This window comes from Corvus cornix, chromosome 1 (assembly GCF_000738735.6).
Source record: "Corvus cornix cornix isolate S_Up_H32 chromosome 1, ASM73873v5, whole genome shotgun sequence".
Taxonomy (NCBI): domain Eukaryota; kingdom Metazoa; phylum Chordata; class Aves; order Passeriformes; family Corvidae; genus Corvus; species Corvus cornix.
Genome location: NC_046332.1, coordinates 78,006,627 through 78,030,969, shown reverse-complemented (window position 1 = coordinate 78,030,969; position 24,343 = coordinate 78,006,627). Strand labels below are relative to the sequence as shown.

The 24,343-nt window shown below is 43.0% G+C and overlaps 1 protein-coding gene across 5 annotated transcripts in view; it reads right to left on the bottom strand.

Moving 5' to 3' along the window:
- Positions 1-24,343, bottom strand: part of FARP1 (FERM, ARH/RhoGEF and pleckstrin domain protein 1) — a 203,853-nt gene that overhangs the window by 5,778 nt on the left and 173,732 nt on the right. For 4 of the 5 annotated variants that reach the window (XM_039558522.1, XM_039558477.1, XM_039558592.1 and 1 more), the window contains 9 exons: positions 22,148-22,281; positions 12,954-13,035; positions 10,049-10,286; positions 7,915-8,045; positions 4,855-4,923; positions 2,839-2,928; positions 1,681-1,763; positions 1,233-1,345; positions 561-724 (listed from right to left, as the gene is read on the bottom strand). In XM_039558522.1, the coding sequence (XP_039414456.1) occupies positions 561-724; positions 1,233-1,345; positions 1,681-1,763; positions 2,839-2,928; positions 4,855-4,923; positions 7,915-8,045; positions 10,049-10,286; positions 12,954-13,035; positions 22,148-22,281 (1,104 nt within the window). The remainder of the gene's footprint in view (positions 1-560; positions 725-1,232; positions 1,346-1,680; positions 1,764-2,838; positions 2,929-4,854; positions 4,924-7,914; positions 8,046-10,048; positions 10,287-12,953; positions 13,036-22,147; positions 22,282-24,343) is intronic. The other variant, XM_039558699.1, reaches the window with a different exon arrangement.

Here is a 24,343-nt window from a genome sequence, read left to right as displayed (position 1 = left end):
CGGCTGTTGCATACAGAATTAACAATTGTGGATCAAATTGGCTTAGCTGTGATCAGAGGGGTAAAAAACAGGGTTTGTTTTGAGGTGGAAAATGCAAATAAAGAAAAAGCAGATGAGACTGAGCAATGAGACAAGGTTCCAGAAAAGATGGCTAGGTAAAGAAATAAGTTAGTAATACACATAATTAAAACTCTGGCTGCAGCAGCTAAAGACAATATCCTTTCCGCTCGAGCAATGACTTAATGCCTCTGTAACTGAAAGCATTAAGACAGTTTGAACTGCTTTACATTTTAAAGGGCATCAGCTTTTTTTCTGGACAGTTGCTTCTATGAAAATTACTGCTCTAACGGTACAGAGGTGCACGACAGGAGCAGATACGTGCTTCTTGGGTGACGGTTTATGCCAGCATTTGAGGATATGGGAGGCGGTTTAATAAGCGTGCCTGAAACTTCCCCAGAAGGAGACAAGGGAACAGTGCACTTGTTAAGGAGGAGCAAAAAGGAAATTGTCATTCAAAAGCGAGCCTGGAGCTGCAGTTCAGGTCGTTCTGAGGCAGATACCTCCACAGCAACACTAAAGTCGATCATTGAAACACTGGTATTTCTGTGCCAGCAGACGTGCACCGTAGTGTTGCCACGGTGTGGTGACTGACGTTCGAGTGAGGTGCGGGATGCACTGAGGTCGTCCTCAGATTCCTGGTCTACAGTAGTTTCATCAGGAGACTCTATGAAATGCAGGGAAAAAGCATCTTTCTTCCTCTATGCAACAACATATATAATTGGAAAAATTAAACAATCCATTCTGTCCACAGTATTGTGAACTAATTTTAAAACACCATTTTAGAAATAATTTTGTGCAGACTTTAAATAGATTATTATATTTTATATAATTATTTTATGTGTTTCTGCAAATGTTAGAATTAAAGACTAACTACCATGCTTTGTTGGTGTTTTTAATACCTTCCAAGGACAGGCACTGCCCAAATCGTGTTAAATAGTTCCTGGAATCATTATGCTTAAGTCACTTCTCTATTCAATGAAACTTTCTGCTAACATCAACAAGAAAATTAAAATGGCACATATATCAATATATCTATACATATATATGTATATAAATCCACTTTCAATGTATCAGTTTGACCTATGGCCAGCAGTTTTCACCACTTTGCTTAGAAGCAACCACCAATCATATTGACAAAAGTGAATAAACCTTATTCTCTGGCATTTACTTACTATTATCAGGTGGGCTGCTTGCCAGTAACTCTGGGGCAGGGCCACTGCTTTTCTCTGCCAGGTCTATTGCCATCTGGATGTCCTCAGTCCATTTGTCCATTTCAGCACGGGTACTAACAATGAAAATTCAGGTTTTATTCACTTTCATACAGGCTGAAAGCAAACTCTAAGAAATAGACACAAGCTGAGCTTACTTCTGAAATAAATAAATTCAGACACAAGATGCTACTTTTTTTTTCCTGATAGCTTAGTTTTGGTTCCAGCTTGCACAATTGTAACTCTATTATGTCCCATCCACTTTTTTCTTAACAAGTGGCTTTCACAAAAGAATATACCTTTGAGGAGATTGTTTTAGGAGCAAATACAAACAAAATGATGCCTCTCTGTCCCACTGTGATAGCTGCAGAGAAATACAATGCACATGTGGACTTTGTCTCCAGTGAATTACCTTGCAGCAACAACGATGGACTGGTGTTGACCTCGTAGTGTTAGACAGTGAGGAACTCCCCATTCCTCCTCACTTTCTTCCATCTGAGAGATAAAAGGCCAAATGCAGTCAGATTGCAGGAAGCACATATTTATTAAGGTGAAACAGTGAACTGAATTGAGCTCTTACCATTGGGGAAAAGAAAACTAGGAGAAATGCTCACAAACAAATCTGAGCTAGGTATTGAGGAAAAAAACAGTGCCTTGCGTGCTGGAAGAATAGTAAGTTCTGCAATAACCTCTTAAACCAAAAGCATGGCTTTGTCTGCCTTGTGTCAAAGAAAGTATTTTTATCAGAAGAGTGATTTATTGTACAAAAGGATGTGTTAAAGGGCTGGGAGTGCTCTGGAAACTGCAGCATAGCAGAGTTCTGTTGTGAGCAAGTCCAGAGCAAGTCCAGGCCAAATGGCCATCAAGAACTGAGCAGATGCCTTGAAACACTAGATAAAACTTGAAACCTTGCAAGTGTTTAGAGAAAATCAGTTACCGTGGTAGTGACTACTGAACTCAATTCTCAGGACAACCGTATAGAATAGATACAAACCAGTGAGAAGTTCCATTGAAAGTAATGGAGGGAATGAAAGTGTTTTGAAATCAGCAAAAATATTTTTGGAACAATGCAAAAAGAGGTAAATAGGTGCTGTTGGCTTGAACTGGCTGTTTTCCAGAAGAATTGCAGTAAGAGCTCTAAATGACATTTTGCTGCCAGATTCCCACTACTTTGGCTCTAAGATACAGAAATGGAAACATTAGGAAATGCTTTTTTATACAAATTAGATTGTCGCTACTGTTTACTTGTCTTGTGTGTCTATAGTGAATTGGTGATGAATTACTTGTAAGAATCATGGTCAAATTAATGGTTGAAAAAAATTCAAGAACCCATCTCCAGGGAAGTTTGCATTGTGAGGAAGCAGCCCTCAAAAATGCCTTTTCCCCCTCACTTTGCTATGTGATCACCTCTGTGCAGAAGGCTGCAGGAACAGATGCCGAACCCAAGACGGAATCAGAGAACACCCCCCGCTGCTGTTGTTTTCAGCCCAGCAGAAATTCATCAAGCAATTAAGGTGGGACCACAAATGGCCACTTAAACACGAATCCCTTAAGTTCTCACAATACTTACTGTCATGCCATACAGTGGAAGATGCCCATGGACTTTAAACTGGTTGGATGCTGTCAGTCCTCTACTTGTGTACAACAAGATATCATTGAACTAAAAAGCAAGAATAAGCATCATTAGAATGATGTTGGTTGGCATGTATGTATGTGAAAGAAAAATCAGAATGGTGAATACAGGAAAGCTGAGTATTTATATGGCAATCCTAATGCATGAATCCAAAATAATAGCTTCTGTGACATTCTACCACCTAATGTTATCTTCCCTGCCTTCCTTTCCAGCTAGTTTTAGGTATGTCTCCATAATTTTCCACTGGGTATTTTCCAATGCCTTCTAATACTCCCTTTGTGATCTCTGGGTCAGAACTATCAAGCCTCAACAGCAGTGAAACAGAGTGGTACATCTCACACTCTGCTGCACTTTGAAGCTACAGAAGGTGTATGTTTCACCAATATTTACTCCTGCTTTGAGTGAAAAGATGAGAAAACGTGCCCAAGAGGTGTGTCCAACTCAGCCCTTATAAACAGAGTGGCTGTCTTTTACTCCCCCTATTCAGAAGGAAGCTGGGAGACCTGTTCTAAGGTAGATGGTTTAAGCTAAAAATACCAAGACTGAGAATCTCAATTTGTAGAGCTTTCTGCAGGTAACAACAGTTGTCTGAAGCATGTCAAATGACTGCCTGCATTTTGCTGCCATAAAATAAACAGAGTATTTTCACTGGGCTACTTGAGTCAAAGGGTATTTTTCTCAAACCAGATGGCTGCATTAAGAAAATCACAGTCTGTGGTGTGAAACAGAGCTCTCACCACAGACCTCTACAGCGCAGCAGCAGTAATTCACAAAGCTTTGTGGATCAGCCGCTAGAGGGGGATTTAATTTTGCCAATGATTCCACGTGTATGTGGAATCCCACAGTACTGACCTGGGATTTTACCTCCAAATAGATTCTGGTGCTTAAGACAGATAAAAGATTTCTTTGGAAGTGCGAGCAACTGACTTGAGAGTCTAGTCTCAGATTTTTAATGTTTTATACAGGTATAATACCAAGGCATCATCTAGTATCTGCTGGTATGCAAGAAAATATGCACTGTATTCATTAGGTTTCCTCTTCAGTGCCTTTAAAGGCAGAGGATAATCCTAGCCAGGTAGACTTATTGGGTTATATCTTTGGCCCATTTGAAAGATTAAATGTCAAACACCTTGTAAAAACTACCACACTCACAAGCTTTTCTACACAGCCACTGCCTTCACCTTTTGCACACAAGAAGCCAAGAAAGCATTTTTCTGCCACAGTGCCCTGACTCTTCAGTGTTTTGTGCACTAAAAAATCTGTGCCCTCTGCTGGGCATCCCAGGGCCCCAGCACCAAGTGCACAGCAGCAGTAAGATGGGGAGCTTGGCAGCAAATCAGCTGGGTGGGAAGAAAAGAGAGGAGGAACTATTCAGTGGACTCCTGTGGATCAGAGACAGAGTGGGATCACTGTCACGTGAAAGTGGTGGGAGGAGACAAACTTTTCTAGTTCAGAAGCCACAAAATGTATCTCCAAGTACAGGCAGGTCCATCAACATGCTGGGCACTCATGCTGAAACTGAAGGGTTTATGGAAAAATTTGGTTCCGTAATGTGTTCTGAGAGCATTGTGAGAATTATTGCTCATATCACCAGGAGTCACTCTTTATCTTCTTTCCTGAATACAATCACTATCCCTGGTGCCACTTTTCATTTTGCAATGACTCTGCTCTTATTTAAAAGAAGGTGCAAGGAGGTATTATTTTATTATTATATTCACATTGTCATATGAAAAATAGTTTTATCTTTGTAAGAAGCAGTTACAAAGAGAATATTGGATTTGAACAGAAATCTAGGTTCTTAACAACCAGCTGCATGGGTGATGTACTTTGTTAATTTAAATAAGGCTGTCTAAAAATACTTACTGTAATTCAAAATTCAAGTCTAACAGTTATGTCTAGTAGATGCTTAGAGTTACATTTCACTGTATAAAGAAAAATTGTCTTCTTGCTTACCAGAAAGAACATCCGTTGCTGTAAACCTTTTCCAGACAATTTACTAAGACTGCCCAGTCTAATAAACTCCTGTGGGAAACAAACACAAAACAAAAATGTATCTCCTGCAAAAATGATGATTTTTTTAAAGTATGTAAAGAGAAATATGACTACTTGGTCATACAAATGACTTGACTATCAGTTACCAAGACTTTTAATTTTATTAAATATGTTAGAAATCTAATTTACAGGATAATTCCATTTGTAACTGTCTTTAGGATAAACTCCTTTCATTCATTTTAAGAAAATTCAGCTAAGCAAAATTGTCTTTACCTGACATTAATTCCTTCAGACAGCTCCCTCTTTTGTCAGTTTTAAATGAGTATTTTTCACAGCACAAATGACATAAAAACTAATGATATACATGTCCTTGGTTAGCCACTGGTAATCTTCTGTGGTGCATATGGCATACATTGCCCTCATTCACTGCAATGTTACACCAGCTACACAACTCAACATCACCATGAGCAGCAAAGAAAGACATTTGTCTGGCAGTGTGGGTTATCCCAGCACCATCCATGTCATATAATACAGCACATTAATTCAGACCATAGTGTTTAAGAATGTTTAGGGATGGAAATAGAGGAAAAGTAGCACATCTGAAACTTTCATAAAGCTGGATTTCCTGGGCTTACTGTGAACTATGTAGTAACTCACCCTTATATTTCTCTGAAATCCACGAAAATACCATTTTTCATATAATTTTTCTCCCTCCAACTTCTGCTAAGAGGTTTATATTTATTTACTACAGTCTTTCTAAGGTCATTCTACTCCTGTATAAAGCACCTAAATCACCTGCATTTAGGAATAAGCTGGCTAAGATTAACCTGTTCAGAGAACCAATCTGAATGCCTTAGGCTTGCTGTGGTGTGTCCAGTGCCCCCACCTGCACTGCCTACGGGCTAAAGGGTGGAAACGTGGCTAGAGGAGGTTATCCCTATACCACAGTAGGCTCATGCTACCAGAGAGGCCACTGGAAGCTGTTGTTGGCCTCCAAGGAATATTAATCACAATTAGTACCATGTGGTACCACCTGATAGTCCCTGGCAGGCTCAACACCACCACAGCCAGCGGTGGTGACCACTCCAGAGCTGCAGGTCACTGCCACCTGCCCGTACAACCAGCCACGAGAGGTTTTCATGTCCAGCACAGGAACCAGCTTGGCAGCAGCAGACATCCCGCTCTGGGACAACCTGAAGAGGATGGGGTTACAGTGGCATTTGCCTCCCAGCCCTGCCTGCACAAGGGCAGGGATTTGAGTCAGAGCCAGAAGAGCAGCCAAAGGGCTGGAAGCAGCAACACCCTGGGCATGTGCCAGAGCGTGGTGGCCAATGCTTCTTGCCTTGGCAGGCGAACAACTTCTGCCCCCCCATCTGCCTTTTCCCTGAACTTCCTAGGACAGGAAGACTGCTGAGACTTTAAATAGACGAGGGTAGCAGAAACACCCAATGACAGCATTTAATTTCATGTGATAGAGAGATGCACAGGCTGTGAAATGTCCCGAGGGACTTGCCAAGGATGTGAACAGTCTGTGGATCACTAGAAAGAAACATGAGCTGTGGCAGCTGCTTGGAGACAGGGAAGATGTAAAGGGAGGGAGTGGAGAACAGCCACAAATCCAGAAATACCTGTGCTCAGCACTGCCTTCCCAATGGCACATCAACTTCAAACCTGGCCGCACGTTCTGGTTTTGGGTATTACACACAAAAGTCAAGGGGATGGGGAGGAAACTACTTCAGCAACAGACAACTGTCAAGTTTGCACACACAGATACATTTGCCTAGGAAAATAAAAAAGGCTACAAATATTACACAGTGGCTCATTTCTTCTGAAATGAGCCTTCGCTTTTAAAAAAGCTTATACCAGAATTAAAAGTGTTTATTTAAGGCAACACTGTCTCAAAAATTATTGCCTAATGTTACATGTAGACTGAAGAGACTGCTCCTCCACAGGGCCATGAGTTTCAAAGCAAGGCATGGTGAAAGGGCTGAAGGTACCCCAGCACAAATACCTTACTTGTCTTTAATCTGTCAAGTTCGAGCATCGAGGGCTGGGAAAAGAAAATAAGGGCAGCATAAAATGTGCAACTGCTCAAGTTCTGAATGCTGTGATAAATACTCCATTTTTATTGCCTCTGTTGTAAAAGATATTTGAAATTGCCTGAAACTGTCCAAATCTATACAAAAGACAGAGCTTAAAGAATCAGTAAAAAGGTAATAAAGAGGATTGCCTTTCCTGCTTTAAAGGTGCTGTTTTCTATGGTGTGCTGGTTTCAGCTGGGGTAGAGTTAGTTTCTTCACCATGGCTGCTATGGGGCTGTGTCTTGGATTTGTGCTGGGCACAAGTAGCTGAACACAGGGTTGATAATAAAGAGATGTTTTTGTTACTGCTGAGCTGGGCTTACACAGAGCCAAGGCCTTTTCTGCTTTTCCTACTGCCACGCTGGTGAGGAAGTTGGAGGTGCATGGGAGGTTGGGAGGAGACACAGCCAGGACAGGTGACCCCAACTGACCAAAGGGATATTCCAGACCAGATGACATCATGCTCAGTATGTAAAGTGGAGGGAAGAAGAAGGAGGAGGGAGACATTTGGAGTGATGGCATTTCAACTCCCCATTACATGTGATGGGGCCCTGCTCTCCTGGAGGTGGCTGAACACCTGCCTGCCCATGGGAAGCAGTGAATGAACTCCTTGTTTTGCTTTGCTTGTGTGTGTGGCTTCTGCGTTCCCTATTAAACTGTCCTTATCTCAACCCACGAGTGCTCTTGCTTTTACCCTTCTGATTCTCTCCCTGGTCCTGTTGTTGGAGCAGTGAGCAAGCAGCTGTGTGGGTCTTGGCTGCTGGCTGGGGTTAAACCATGACATTTGGCATTATTATGTTTACATCTGACAGTTTTTAGTGACAGAAAAAGGTTTGTTTGAGGAAAGGCAATTTCACACCGGCCCCTAATAAACAGGTTTTTAAAACATACCTAATGATTTGAAATTGTATCAAATCTTGATCCCAACTCTGTTACTTACCCTTCCTGGGATCACCAGATTGTCCATGCCTATCAAGTCTTTCTTCAGTTCATGCAGCTTCTGGAAATTCTCCATCTTTATCATATTACCATGGAGCTGAGCCACCATTTCAGAAATCTCAGCCAAAGCAGCTAGATGGACAAATCCATAAAGTGCTTATTAAAAATTTACAAGAATGTTCAAAAAGAAATACAGCTTTTGTCGGCAGTACCCAGCTCATGAATCTCCTTGTGCTACTCTTCTGGAGAGCATAAAGCTACTCAGGCAGACTAAAACCCACACAAACTCTGAACATCATCTTACACCGTGGAAGGGGTAGAGTGTTGTGATGAAGAGACAGTCTATTTTCCTAAACCAAAAGTTTGCTCTCTTTTAGCCACAGGAACTTTTTAAGTACAGTAGGGTCAATCCAGAGCACCAGTGAATGAGTTTTCATAAAGGACTTAAATTCCTACAACTCTGATCAATCTAGGGATGCTCTTTATGCTTGAAAAAAAAGCATTTTCCCCCCTGCTTGCAGCACACTGGGTCAGGTTCCTATTTGAAAACAGCAGGAAATGGCAGTGTCACTTATTGTATCATTTCAGATGGCAAACATCTTGGGGTCTGTCCTCAGTCCCATCCTCGAGAACAACCAAACGGCTGCACATCACTGAGCCACCTCACAGCTCTACTCCATTCTCTCCAAAGACACTGCCTGTGCCATCATGTATGGGAGCACCAGCCTTGATACACCTGGATGGGTGGGCAGTCTCTGAATGGGCCAAAGACACAGGCTGACTTCAGTGCCAGAAGAGCAGTTACAGCCATTTGTGTTAAAAAACCACAGCCACATGAACAGTAACAGCGGTTCCATTCTCCTTCTTACAACATTGCTCAGTTCATCCACCTGCTAGTGGGAGACCTATGCTCTCTGCTGGGAATCAATTCACTTTTTTTTTTGCTTCCTGTAGACTATGACCTTTAAGAAGAATCTGTAAACACCTTAGTGAGAGACTGATCCCAGAGTGATGGGGTCTCTAAGTCACACTGTCCTTCTCATGTTCTCTTATTTTCACCTGTGAATCTCATGTTCGTATCCTTTACAAAAGTGGAGCAGGAATCAGACTGCTACTCTCTCTGGGGAGAGGAGAATGGACACATCATCCTCATCCTCTAGCCTTGGCTGAAAAAAATGCAGGCATTACTTGCTGCCTTGTTTGAGATCATTCAGGCAGCAGCGACATTTGGCCAACACCTGTGTCACACAGCACTCCAGTGTCACAGGTCTCTGTGGCACTTCCTATTGCCACAGGTCAGGTTGGCTCTGCATTCTGGGCACTGCCTGCTGTGGGTCTCATCCCACAGAATCTGAGGGAGCTCAGCTCACACCTTATGCCTGGGAGCAGTCGTGCTGAGCGCTGCTCCCTGCCCAAGCTCTTCCACAGATCTTCACCAATGCTGTCCAGATAACGGAGTTATCCTTAACCACACAAAGCTTACAAGAGGTGTGGAGGACGGGGGCGAGGAGGAAGGAGAGCAAACCATCAGAAAGAAACGGCAGGCAGCGAGTTCAGGCTACAGGAGAGCAATTTCTTCATGTTTGAAAAAAAAAAAAAACCAACCCCAAACCCAAAACCAACCCATGCTGGCTGCTTTGAGCTCCTGAAACACGGAAATGGTAACAGAGCAAATTGTATGTCTTGAAAAAAAAGACAAATAACAGTTAGACATAATAACAACAGCCCTACTGGGTCAGACCAAAGGTTCACCTGGGCTAGTATTTTGTGTTATTAGAGGATCTCTAGGGAAAGCTAGGAACAACACAAGCACATATGGTATATTCCCTGTGCTCCCTCCCAACCTCCCAACTGTTTTCAGTTCAAGAGACTTCCTGAACCTGCTCTCACTTCTGTATGTTTAATAACCCCCAGCAGAATTCTGTTCCAAGTACCTGCCCAGACTGTGGCATAATGTGTATAGAAGAGCAACCTTAATTGTACTGTTTATGGTGTTCTGAGGGCTGGATTTTGCAACTCAATCCTCTTTTGATGTAGGCTTAAAAAAAAAAAATCTTTTTCTCCAGCCGTATGCCTCTAATGGATTTGGATGCCATTCCCCAGCTCCAAGAACTGATGTCTTTTCTCTTACTTACCTCTTGAATCCCTGAAGTCTATGTGGCTTGGAGGGTAGTGCTTGCAAAGCCTCTCCATTATCTGCTTGTAGTGCATAAGCCTGTGTAAAGGTCTGAGGAGGAAGGTATTGAGAGGCAAGTAGCAGACTTTCTGGAGTTCAAAATCTCTGCAAAACGTCTCCAGCTTGCGAGAGTTCTTGATCCCATTCTCCAGCTCCATTAAAATCTCATTGTGCTTTCGCAGGTGAACTGTCAGTTGCTTTTATGCATCAAAGAAAAGAGGAGGCTCTCTCTTAACAATCACTGAGAGACATGACTCAGCCCATACCTAATCCAATAACACATCCAACTAGCACAGCAGTAGGGATTTTGCAAACAAAATCACTGTACAACACAATGGCTCTGATATTCACTTGCCAAGGAGAAAAAAGCATTACTCATTTGAAGCAGACCCCCCCACCCCCTCTGCATTCCCAGGAAAACAAAAGTACATGATTCAACAAAACTAAGTCTCTTATCAGTGAGAAATCCAAAGGCAAGGAGATGACATGAACACAGCTCATGCAAGTAGGTGCAATGGAGACAGCAAAAAAATGTGAATGGGGTTTTCTAAAAGGACAAAGGGATTTAGATGCCCCAGTTCCCTTAGGTGGTTTTGGGGAACTGAGATGCAGGCAAATGGACTTCTAGCTTCTGCTCTCCTCTTATTAACGAGAAGTTGCATCGCCTGGGAAATGGAACAAACACAAAAACAGAGGTGTTGCATGACAGAAATGGGTATGTTACAAGCTCTTCATCCTTGGACTACGTCCTCTTCTCCTTAGTGCTGTTTCTAAATAATCCCACTGCCAGCAAGGGAGCTGCACACCAGCAATGAATGAGGTTTGCATGAAATACGTAACTCCATTTAGGTCTCAGCATCACAGATATTCACAACTCCCCCTTAAAACAATTCCACAGTATTTTTAAAAACAATTTCTACAGGGAATTAATTGTGTTTTGTGAAAAGTGAACTGGTTCTTCAAGATGTACAGAGCTTCTCTGAGCAGCCAACTAAAGTTTTCCAGTATATGGTAGAATACTAAGCAGCAGCAAAATGAAACTGAATGCATAAATTGAATGGACTTGAGAAGACATTCTGGCTTAATGTGAATTTTGTGCTTTTTGACACATTTCCAGTCAACACTCTCTCTCCTGTGATTTGTGACATGTTTACCAGAAACATACCTTCCCTACAGCCAAGCCACTTCCTCCACACACTGCATATTCATTTTACAAGTCTGTAACTCAGAAAAAGACACAGCAGACCCTCTGGGCTTCTACAGAGACTGCCCATTAATTACTTGCTCTTAACTTCTTTCCTATGTTAGTTAAACAAGCAGTGTCAGTTTGCAGATCTTTTAACGTGTCTCATGGTAAATAAATACAGTTTTATCTAACTTTATTGTTTCTTGTGCAGTTCTTTTAGGTTGAACTAGCTTTTGACTCTTTCCTCTACATATCAGCTGATCAGTGGTAGTGGATCTCAAAGCAAAGAGATCTTCCCTCTAATGGGAAAGGGAAAATGGGAAAGATGAAAGCACACTGCCAGGTCTAAGTTACAGTGAGGACTATACACTGCCTTTAGACTAGTGCCCCAGAAGGACCTGCAGACAGCAAAGGACAGACAATTTAATGTTGCAGGATATCAAAAGCAGAGACAGGGTCTGTCAGAAGCTCTCTGGTATTCTAAAAATGGTTTGTGAAGAGATGAATACTTCTTGAGTGCAGGGATGGAGGTAGAAAAATCCCCTCTACATTTCTTCCAATGCATCTGAATTACAGCTTGAGGGGAAAAGCAGTTCCTGGCTAAGTACACTGCAGAGAGAGTAAGGCTGCCTTATTGGTGACAAGGCTGTCTGTGCTGGGGATGGTAAATCGAGATTTCTGTGTTCCCTTTTTCTGATCTGCTGTTTAATCGCCCGTGCGTCACTTCACTTTCCTGCATCTCTCTCTGTCCTTCTGAAAGATAAACCGAGTCCTAGTGAACATCTCAGGAGAGCTGTAATGATTAAATTGCCCTTTCCTCCAGCCAAGGACTCAAGGCTGCTCCATTTACTAACTGCAGAACGTCCAAGTGGCCATCCCCAAGGAAAGATTTATTGGAGAGTTTCAAAATCCCTCAGATCTGCATGCTGAAGGTGAAGTGCCATGTTTTGCCCCACACCGACCTGGATGTGTAGATACATTACAGTAAGGTGAGCTTGCATCCATACTGTATGAGTCCATAGGCTTTTCACAGGCTCCCGTGCCTGCATTCCACACTGTTTTCTCAGTAACACAGAGCATCAAGAATAATGCTCTGGCCAGGCCAAGAACAGTTGCAAAGTCTGCTGAACATTACACCTAGATTTATGGTTAATGTATGTATTTTTACTTCTAGTTTTAAAGGGATCAGAGGCAATTATTCTCATGATTCAAAAACCTTTTACCTAACTTGGCACCGTAGTGCACAAATATAACTTTCCCAAGTCAAATCAATATCCAGTTTATGGTCACTGATCCTGCAACATGTTAACATGAATATTTGCATGAAAAAGGCACATTCAGCATTTGAACGGTCTCTTCAGCCACACAAATTCCAATGCTTTCCCTTCTTATTTGAAGGAAAAAAGAACTGGAAATGAAATATTCCCGAACTTTTGTGTTTGCTGCTTCTGTATTAGGAGAGTGAAGGAAAGGGGCTGGAGAACTTAAAATCAGCTTGCAATTCTGAAATCCCAGGGAAACCCACCCGATGCTTTCTACATCATCAAAGGAAACTTTCATAGCATAAGCCTTGGTTACAACTGGCAAAAACAAGCACAAGAGGCAACACCATATGAAAATGAAAAGCATGCTAATGTTAATCCATGTCAAAGCTTAATAGTTATAGGACCATTCCTACCTTCATACTCTGAATGTTCTTTAGCATAACATCTCCGATTCTTTGGTAATCTCCTTTAATCTGAGCATTAGAGCGGCCTTCCCTGTCAGCAACAGAAATGCCACACACTTCAGTCATGCAATAAAACTGCATAATCACTTGTAAGCACTGAAACTCAATAGCTCATTTCTTTTAAAATCCTGACCCCCATGCTCTTTCACTCAAAAGCGTGTGAGGAATCTTCGTGACAGACATGAAATTCCCAGGTACAGTACACCCTCCACCCAGCCTGCCTTTCACTCCTAACAACAGAGAGGGCAGGCACTTAACAGAAAGATTAGACTTTTAAAGAAAATTGCTAGCATTTTGAACACACCAGAGAAGGCTGGAAATGGTTTGGGGGAAAAGGAGCCATCAAAATCCCATGAGAATATGTGATCTTAGGGCAGAAGATTAATTCTGTTCAGATACAATGACTGAACTCCAGAACAGGACCTGGGGGTTGTTCTTCCTCTGAAAAGCTTTCTGCTTGTGCAAGGGACAGTGGGGTTAAAAAAAAAACCAAAAACAAATCCATCTGGCATCTGGCTTTGACTCATAAGTGTTACATAGTGGCAGGAATTTTCCTTCAGTATGTCACTTACGGTATTACAAATACAAACTGCTGCCTCCCACCCAGCCAGCGGCACTTTGGTGAGTGCAGCACCCAGGAGAAACACAGCTCCTGATAAAAAAGATATTCCTGTATCTAAATCCATGTGTGAGACAGGCAAGGATGCACGCTCTGAGTGAAACCAAACACGTGTTTTTTGAAAAATCATGACTATAAGAACCTGTCACAGATCTGTTCCAACCAAGCTACGCTTTAAAAAGAAAATCACAGGGAGTGTGTGGGGAGAACCACTGTCCCTCTCCCCTTCCCAATTTTATCTTTCAACAGACAAAGAGACTCCATTGATAAACAAGAGATTACTCCATGTTCATTTGAACAACACCCAATTTCATAGGCTGTATTTAATAATTTTCTATTTTGTTAACTCTCCCAAGCAGCCACATGCCTATTCAGGCAAGGAAAACCAGTTCTCAACAAGATTTCTTAATGTTTTTTTCTGAACCCAAGGGTTACACTGGGGTAGGAAGTTGGGTTGTGTCAGTGGTAACTTTAATTACCATCACTGTTTTGCAAAAACATTACGGAATATAAACACTGCCATAGTCAAATCATGCCCAAGAAATGGTCTGAACTGAAAGTAACAGCATGTATGTATGGACACCACAAGACTACAGTTTTCACATTACCTGAGGATAAAAGTACAATTTCTGTCTCCAGAAAGCCTCTGTCTGTCAAATCCTCTCCACTCCATGCTGCTCCTTAATTCTCCCTTCCCCCATGTCCTACACATCCAGCAGCTCTCCCCACTGCGATTTCCTCTGACAGGTTGTAAATAAAACCTTCCAGCCACTAAAGCTCTGCTCCAAGTGCTGCATATCAAAGTGCCCCTGAATGAAAACCACAACCATTTGAAGTCCAAGGCAGTAGCACCACACTGGCAGGAAGTAAGGGAAAGCCACCCTCCACCCATGGAGCCAGCATGCAGCATCCCCTCCCAAATGGTTCATGCTGGGCCTCTACACACAAGCTCAGAAATGTCAAAGCCAGATGAAATTGTGCTGCTGCCAGCAATGGCACTGTATCCAGCAATTATCTCTATAAGAATTCCTGCTTTACTTGTTACTCTCTAATTCTCTGGCACTGCCTGGATCCTTTTCCATGTCTCTACATTTGAATTCATCTAATGGACTTCGGCAGTTTTGTGCCTTTCTGACTATGAAATATATAGTTATCTACTTACTGCCAAGATAAATATTAAGTACATCATTACAGACTGCTTTTTCTAGAGGCTGCTTTCCTGATCTGAAGATACAGATTGGCTAGAATACACATTGCAAATTTCTTATCTACTAACTAGCTACTCAGAGGCTGAGCCCAAGCCTGCCAAAGTCACAGTGAGTGCTTCCAACAGCTAATACGTAGTGTGGTTGTTCATGGAAGTCAGGTCCTTATTTCCTAAAAGCTGACCTGCTGGACCCTCTTCAGCACCACCAACACTGACTGCTTGCACAGCATCTCACCACATCAGTCACACACAAAGCATCATGAATAGTCCCCCTTCACTGGCCTCGGCCACAGGCTTTTCGGGCTTTGAAAACTTACTCTGCATCCTGGCAGAGTGACAGAGACAGAGAGAAGGGGCTTCCCCAAAAGCAGTAGCCTCTCTCCAGCTGTTGGCTCAATAGCGAAGAGCTGAATGGTACCAGAGCCCTCAGCCCAGGCCAACAGAGATGCCCTGTGCTGCACACAGCTGCATCCTGCTGGAAGAAATAAACCCAGGGTTTTCTTAGAAGAAAATGCAGAAATGCTCCTTGCTCCAGAGGCTCTTCTTGTTTTAGTTATTTATTTCCAGGCAAATCTATCCCTTGCAACAGAGATTATTTTCCCACTGGGGATGATGCACAGGCGTGTAGGCTTTGAAGTGGACAGAGAGGCAGGGAAAGCTGAAGCTGGGCATGAGGGAACATGACAGCTTCCTTCCACTCTACCCCAGCTCCATGCTGAGACCGCGGAGCAAACCCTATGCTACACTGCCATCTTCCCCAGCTCCTCAACATGCAAATCCCAAGAAAACAAGAAGAAAGACCAAGAAAAGAGCATCCAAACACACAGAATATAAAACCAAAACTTAAAGATACAACATACCAGATGATGCCTTACTGCTACAACAGCCCAAAGCACAGGAGCAGAAAAGAGAGCTCTCCCTGTGTTGTATGTTTTGAATAACAACACTCAGCTTGCTGAGACGGAAGAAGCTGCTCATTTGTTGTGCATCAATGGTTAAATTGTTCTTCTTACTCCTTGTTTTCACGGGTCACTGTTTGAACATGGTGTCTGCCAGTGACAAGGGACAAAGCTCAGGGCCTAGGGTCTCACAGCTTTTCATCAGGAGCTGATTTATGATGCCCATCTCCCTAGAAGATGTAGGAGCTGTTTTCCCCACACATAATGTGCCCTTACTCCACTGACATTGTGGGGGGAGGTCTAAAGCCACTGAAAATTATGCTGAAAAATTAGGACATTATTGTATAGTAAGGTCATTTCCCATTTTTATCCAAGTAGTCCCTTCCTTTTTACAGCAATGCAAGTGTACAATAGCAAGGGAAGAGGAGACTGAGTTATACCTGGTAAGAAATTCAGACACTACCTTATATGTATTACTCTAAACAGCCATCAGCTTGACTTACAGGGATTACACAAGCAGCCCCGTCAGATTTTCAAATTACATAAAGTTCTTAGTGTATATAATTGAAAAAATAATGGAAAGAAAACTCAAGTCAGCCCATATCCTGAATCAGAAGGAACAGAAATTCGATGGGGATGGTGGAAAGGCAAAAAAGAAGAGAGAGATATCTCAATAGAGATTTTTTTTTTTTTTGAGGTACACAAAAGTCTTTGATTGCAGTCCTTGAATTGCAGCTAAAATAATAATAAATCAATTGCAACAAATTATATTTACAATGTGTGACCTTGTGTTACGTGCTCAGGAACTCCCTCCTGAATACGACAGCTGGTTCTTTGAACATCTAGATGCTTTGAAGTTTTTTATGACTTTATTATTAACTAAAGTTCTAATGTTAAAAAATACCTTAAACATTCCCCATTACAACTGCCTTTTAAATAAGAAAAATGCTTTGTAATTGGAAAAGAAGAGTCAATAAAAGCAAACACCCCCCTCCTTGCTCACACCCTGCTGTTACACAGCACTTCTTACTGCCCTGCCCATTCCAGCCAGCATTGCAGCTGGACTTCCAGCAGTTAAGTGGAGCATGACACACTGCTCAGAGCCTACGAGATGCACTGCTGAAGCCATCTGAGCTTCATCCACAGTCATACCACAGATTGTGCATACATTTAAAGACTTTGAGATGGCTACCCCTGTTGTGGGAGAAACCCCACCTACAGCAAACATGCATCAGTAATGCTTTTAAATGGTAAGGGATCAGAGCAAGTAACACCACTGCATGAAAATGTTACATTTCCACTGTTAATGCAACAGCATTCCACATCTTGCTGTGGAACAGCCTCAGAGCTGATCCTGGGCATATCCTGCTGGGAGAGCCACAGAGATGGGCTCTAGCTCTGACTAATAGATCCTGGATATGCTATTTCTCTCCCACGATTTCCAGTTAATTTGGGCGTAGCACAGCTCCAATCCCCAGAGGTACCCCGAAGTGACTTCAGCAATGAAAACTTTCCTCTCAAAATCAAGTGCCGTGTGCTGGCACCAAGCCCGTCTCCATGTCTTGGTCTCAGGAATCTGCAGTGCATAACTCAGAGGTTTGTACAACATATACCTCATTTCTGTACACAGGACAAAGACACTTTTGAAATCATCCTCTTCATGCTTCCTCACCAGACATGCAGAACTAGCTGAACAGTCAGCACTCTGCTTTTGAGAAGGCAGATAAGGACTGCTGCCTTGTTTATATAAACTGTCTATCAGGCTGTTCTTCCTCAGCGCAAGCATTTATTCTCAAACAAAAAGTGGTTAATAAATCAACATTTGGCTCATCTTCCTACACCTCCCTGAGTGCTTTTTCATTAGAGGTTTTAAATTTTGCTTCCATAAATCCTGATTGCGCCTTCTCCTTTCATATGCTAAGATCTAAGAGCCCTTTTTTTGCAAATTACCAGCCACACATTCCCATCTGGTAACACTGAGCAGCAGCTTTCCTCAGAAAGATCTGGGAGTCAAACTACCAGTTTCCCTGGAAGCAGATGAGTCTGCCTGCACTTCTGGGAAGTATGTCACACTTTTCCTTCCTAGCACATGGATAAGGCCCAAAACACAGACTTGTACTACCTGATGAGGGCCTTCTTTGGGCAGAAACAGCTATCCTGGCTTGCCCCAGCATTGCTCTCTATGCTGCTCATTGGTCAGCCAAAGGGGGATACTTACGGTTCTCCATTTCCCACTTTCTGTCAGCATTTAAAGAAACCAGTGTGGAAACTTTTAATACATTTAAAGGGGTGTGGAAAGACGAAGTCAAATTTTTTGGACAGAAAATAGTGCTTGCGGCCCAAATGAATAGCTTATTAAACAGCTGAGGTAAAAGAAGGAGTAGAACCTAACTGACATCTCAGGTTCAACTGCCCAGAAGCTGATGAAGTCTATCACACTCCACCTGCACTGCCCACACCTCTCCCTCCTTGCCATAAAATCTCACCGGCCCTGGGAAACAGGAGCCAGCTTTAAGTCACTGACATATGCCTCCCATATTTTCTCCCAGCAAAAAGGCTTGTAAACTCCTGGCCTTGCACCCAAAGCCTTGCTGAGGAGCAACCTGCATGAGCCCTGGCAGCCAGGACCAGGATCTGGATGCCCAAGTGCCGGATGCACCTCTTCTGGCACTTGCTCATAGAACAGCCTGACCTGTGCTGTTCCCTCTCCCACCTGAGGCAGCTTCCGGCTCTTCTCCTCGTCTCTTTCCTTCCTGTGTGAGAGGGCAAAGCACCATGCCTGCCTGCATCCACCAAAGGTCATCCTTCCTCTCCTCAAACCACACAGCCTCCAGTGGGGTATTTCACCTGTTCCCGGGAACATGGCCAGTCTCCAGAGCTCAGCACAGTTGGGCCAACTGAGGAGATTCATGGGCTGCTTTACTGGGCACTGCAACAGCACAGGCAGGGCTGGAAACATGGCCCAGAGCATGAGATCACTGATCTTAGGATGCTGTGCAAAAAAACCACCAGGAATCTCCTCAGTTTCGTGACCAGAAAGAAACTCTGGCTGAGAAAAATGCACTGAATTCCTATGTTCTGCAGGTGGCTATTGGTGTCAGTATCAATCTATATTGTATTAGAAACTACCACTAGGCCCTGGACACTGAGATGTGCTGCTCTTAGGAAATGCAGCACTAAAGAGAAAAATAGGTGAACTGTGTAAAGAAACAGATCAGACCTGCCAGAATCTATAACCAGGTCAAAAGGATACTGGCCCTTAAGACGTTCTGTAGCAAACAGCCTGCCCCTGACTGCAGATTCAAACACTTCAGAAGTCTTCAAGCAAGCCAGAAATGCTTTTAATAATAGACACAATCTGAGCTTCTCCCAGCCAAATACTAAAAGTCTATAGATGTTTTAACAAATTAAAGGCGTGGAGACATCTAACAATTGTTATGCACAATCCCCCTAAGCCTTGCTCTCCTTACAGCTCTTTTGCATCAGCCTCAGCTTCAATATGATCCAAGGCCTAAGAGAGCAGGGAATGACCTCCTGTTGGATCTTCCAACATGCAGCATGAAGGCTTGAAACAAACCTTAGAGAACTGCACTTATGTCTGTGTAGAGTGAGCAGGCTGAATTGCACTTTAAGTTGATAAAACCCAGCATCCTACTCACTAGGGGAACACAGATGACTCGTTGCAGGAGGCTCTCTCTCTCAGACAAGCTCCCAGAGGACATGTGGGTAGCTAGGGGTTTCCAGCAGCTTGATGAAGTCCACAACCCTTTCATTCAAAGGCCCTTTTTTTGTAGGACACATCACCCTCTGACAAATGCAGAGCAAGCTCTTGTCTCAAGACAAGCGTCCCACCTTCCTCCCCCCATCCACCTGCCTGGAAATTTAAGAGCTGACATGGAAGAGTCAGATTTAAATGAGCTGGCTTGAATCCTGCCCACATCTGCCTGCAGCTGCACCAGCACTTCAGCCAGGCCTATGATTTGCTGGGCAGCTGGGAGCAACCTGCCTGGAGGTGGTGAACACAGCCAGAACTCACTGCCTTAAAAACACCTGGGGCCAAAGACAGGGGTACCATTCTGGCAGTGCAGACATTGAGCTAAATGACCTTGACCATGCTGCTGACAGAATTCCCTACCACATTGCCACTAGCTTCTTGTAGATGCTGAGGGGCTGTTTAATTTTGTCACTCACTGTTTAATTAAACACTAATCTCTACAGGATAGAGTTTATTGCTTGCGGCTTATCTCAGCATCTGTGGCATGATATAGAAACATCAACACCTCCAAAATAATACCTGTCAGCAAGTCTGCTTCCCTTCCCAAGGCACATATTCAAATCTTACAGAACTTTAACAACAACCACTGTCTACAGTGGGGGTGTTACATTAGGTGCATCCAGGCTGTTGGTTGCAAACTGAATGCAGACCACGGGCAGGAACGTGACTGTTTTTTTGTCAAGTGATTCAGAGCAGCTGACAGAGAATTCCCAGTGGCTTTACACTAACTATGGAAGGACATGCAATAGCTGAGCTGACAAAGTGAGAATGAGATGCCCAGCTGGGACAAAGTTACCTCAGCAGAATATTTTTGAACAAATTTGGATTGCAAAGTAACTTTGCAGCAGATCAGCACTTTAAATCGCAGGGTAAGTGCAGTTTAAATACGATATTAGAAACTTTAAACTGAGGTTTACCACCCTGTGAAACCTTCGGACCCAAGGAGAAGCTGGAAAACAAAAGGTTTATTCAGCTCTAAAAGAAGCTGACTGAAAAGGAGAAACAAAGTAAAACCATGGAAACTCTAAAAGCCTAAATACTTTTTCTTTCTTTTAACATAACTGGCCCTTCCCTCTACTTACTACAATGTCACCTTTCCACAGCAGGCTGGTAGTGCAGCATCATCCAATCTTTGAAAAACATCACACCTGAACAGGAGGTTTGCATCCACGTCTAATGCCACCAGCCACCTCTAATGCCACCAGAAGGATATAGGGGGTATATCTATTTCAACATGTGCCCCAGGAGTCAGCACCCAGTGAGATTAGACTGGTCTGATAGAGAGCAGAACTTTACTAACTGTATAAATTTTCCTTTTCTGCCCACCTTAGCCCCAACTAGTTGGGGATTAACTCCAACTACTGTTAATCTTACACCAAGGTTGAAGAAATCAGTGTTTTGTAACATCTGAAAAAACCTTTTTGGAGTACCTGTAATAAATAGTGCAATGCAATTAACACCAGAACAGCCCAATGAAAAAAAGAGAGATACAGGCAGGGTGGCTGTGCAGAACATACCTTAGGAATAACTATGTTAGTTATATATAAATACATATACAAATTATATATATATTTATATATATACACACATTAAAAATTACATTAGGAGTAATAAGTTGACCAAAGTCCTGGGTGAGGATATCAGCTCTAAGAGGCAGTACCACATTTCCCTCTTCCCAGAAAACACCTGCTAATTCTGCAACTGTGCAGGGGGGGTTTGGACAGCACTAGTCTGCAAAGTGCTGTGCCCTCATTCAATGATCTCACCACATCATAAGAGCTAAACTCACACACTCTGTGTTTTGCTATTGTTTTGATTCATTAGTTAAAGAGGCACCCACCTCGATTAAACTGATTAACACCCATTAGGTCTGCCTGCTCTGCTTTCACGTGATTTTCACTGTCACTTTTCTAACTGAGAAGGAAAAGCTCAGCTCCCAGAACCAAAGTTACAAAAATTGCCTACACAGAGCAAGACAATCTAGTTCAGAGAGGTCTAATCAGAGCAAGCAGAAGGCTTCTGCTTGTCCTGCTGCCTCCACCAAGATTTCAATGGTCAAATGAATTAAGAGTCCTGCCAGGGAAGAATTACTCAATTCATAGCTATTTCATAAAAATGCCATGTTTTACTGTCACTATTATGTTAAGAATAGATAATTTTCAAGCCCAGTGTCCTTTTCCAACACTCTGTCAATTTGTAGAGTGCAAGGTAGACCTTGAGAGTGTCACAGCTGCAATGCTGCAGAATGAGAAGCTGATCTGTGAAATCCTCCCAGCCTGTGCCTATTTTGACAGAAACAGAACCTGGTCCTTCGCCTCTTCCTCTTTATTACTGATAAGCCTTCCTTGCAGCATGTTCTTCAAAAGATCTGCCATGTAGAAACACTGACATTTGGCAAGAGAAAGCTTCATCCAGAATGATGATCTCATTTGCATATGTCTGTAACTGATATATCTGAACAACAGAGTTTGTCGAGTAAACATGAACAAAGCACGATTCAATAAACCCTGTCTGTTAATAACCAACATCTGTGACTTTCACAAATTAAGCACTACAGTAGATCACAAGGAGTTAGCAAAAAGGGAATGCAAAAATGCTAAACTGCATGAAATAATACAGATAAATAACAATCAACAGTCTTACCACAGAACAAGTCTCTGCTCAATTTCCTTGAGAAAACCAGTGTGAAATTTGTGCAACGGTTCAAAGTTGGAGAAAATTAGATTTTTCAGTGTTTCAGGCATGCAATCCTCTTTACTCACTGCACTCTGAAACCACTACAAAGGAAAAAAGAAGCAAAATTATCAGTGGGTAGAATGCAGAATCATTTGCTCTCTTTATGTACGTAACCCAAATACTCCTCACAGCTAAGCCAGCAAGGATCTTATTTAGCTGGCACTAGGAGTACAACCCAGACTATCCCTGAAACTCCTGTGTGCTGAACTGGTGCTCCTATCAGAGATCAGGCCCTGCATAGTTGAAAAAGGAACTCCCTGCCCCTTTCCCATCACTGATCAAATCCTGAAAATTCTTTTCAAACCCAAACTGGTTAGTCTATACAAACTGAATTTGGAAATGCTGGAGGTGCAAGAGAGCTTGCAACACTTGCAAACAATCCAGTAAAATCAAAAAGAAGTATGCTCTGCACTTTCTTTTTGCCGAGTTCCGTCTGAAATGCCTTTGGCAGGAGTTGGTTCAGTAAGCACCCACGCCCATGTTGCTGTGTGCACACAGAGGACATCACTTTGCAAAGTGAACAAGAGGAAGACGCTGCTATCACAAAACAGGCGTGGCAGTGCCAGACACTGCAAAGACTGAAACAGGCTCCTGCTCTGTCTTGCTCCATATTCTCTTTATTTCGCCCTAATAGACTATGGGTCACACAAAACCACAGGACTAGGCAGCCTGCCAAGGTAGCAATGCCTATTATCTTCAACATGGTAACACTGCTCCCTCCTTACTGTCCTGAGGGGTTCCAGCTATCTGTGGTTGACTTCCAGCAGTGGCTAGAAGGCTGTTGGGACCATAGTAGGCTGTTACAACAGTCTTGCTTGACACTACATCAGCTGGAGCTGAGCCAGACCTGGGATGAAGAGAGATCCCTCCCAAGCTTCGGTCTCCCCTGCTTTATCTCAGCACCGAGGAGAGCTAAAGTTGAAGCACATCTACCAAGTCTCAAATTTCATGCACAGCAGTTGTTCCTTTTCCAACTACATCAGCTACTTGTTCACTCTCAGTGGCCTCCTGGGCCAGTCACTTGTGGAGCACAGCTGTATGCTAATCATCGGGCCTGACCCTCTTGGTGATCCAGCAAATTCAAATTTGCCTACCACAAGAATAAAGGACAGGGTAGGAAATGGGGTTTAGCTCTGAAGAGCTAGAACTTTTTGTTTCTGCAGCCACTGGGTGAAATACTAGATGAAAACAGCTATCTGCTGTTGAGACTGCAGCAGTGACTGTAGAACTATCCCACAGAACCTGGCCACTTCTCTCAGCAGGCTGGCTTCCCAGAAAGCAAGGGTGAGTAGCAGTGGGGCCACAGCTACCTTGCTGCCTGTAAAAGCCATGTTATATTGCCTCTGTCTAAGCTGGGCTCTGATTAGCTGCATCTGTCATGTGGGATCCTGGAACAGACAAGAAGCTGAGGAGAAGGTGCGTCCCTGGTTCCCAACTGGTCCCAAAGTTCTCCCCTGAAGCACGTCCTCCTTTCCACAACACTCAACACAGGAGTCGGCAATGCACCTTACTGGGTGATTTAAGAGCTGAGAGATCTGGAGCTGGCCAAAATGCCATGAAGGGGTTTGGATCCCGTGCCATTTCACAGAAAATGGTTATTTAAGACCAGATCTTGCACACATTATTCTTCAAAGTGAAACAAGACTGTTGCTGTGTGCGCAAATATGGCAGCTATTTGCCTTGGTGATTTTAGCAACCACACTGATCAGATGCTACAGATGAATGACTCGTTTAACACACAGTTTCACTCACTGAAAAATTAGAATCATTCAAATAGGTACTCCACAATATTTCATGTTAAATGGAGGGCATTTAATACAGTAGAAAACATTTATATGTGCCCCTAAGGAGCTACTTCAGTTTTAAGAGAAGTCATTGAAAACCCACAGGCATTTTTAGTAATTATAACCACAAAGCATGAGAGCAAGAAAAAATAACTGAAGCGTGTCCCAAGTTCCTCAACCTGATACAGTTTCTTAGTGCATGTTACTAACCACAGAGCAAACCTCTACTCTCTGATTTTTGTGTTATTTCCTCCCTGGAGGAGCACTCCTGTGCACGGCAAAGAATACCTACAGTGCAGAATATAAAAGCAGCATGCAA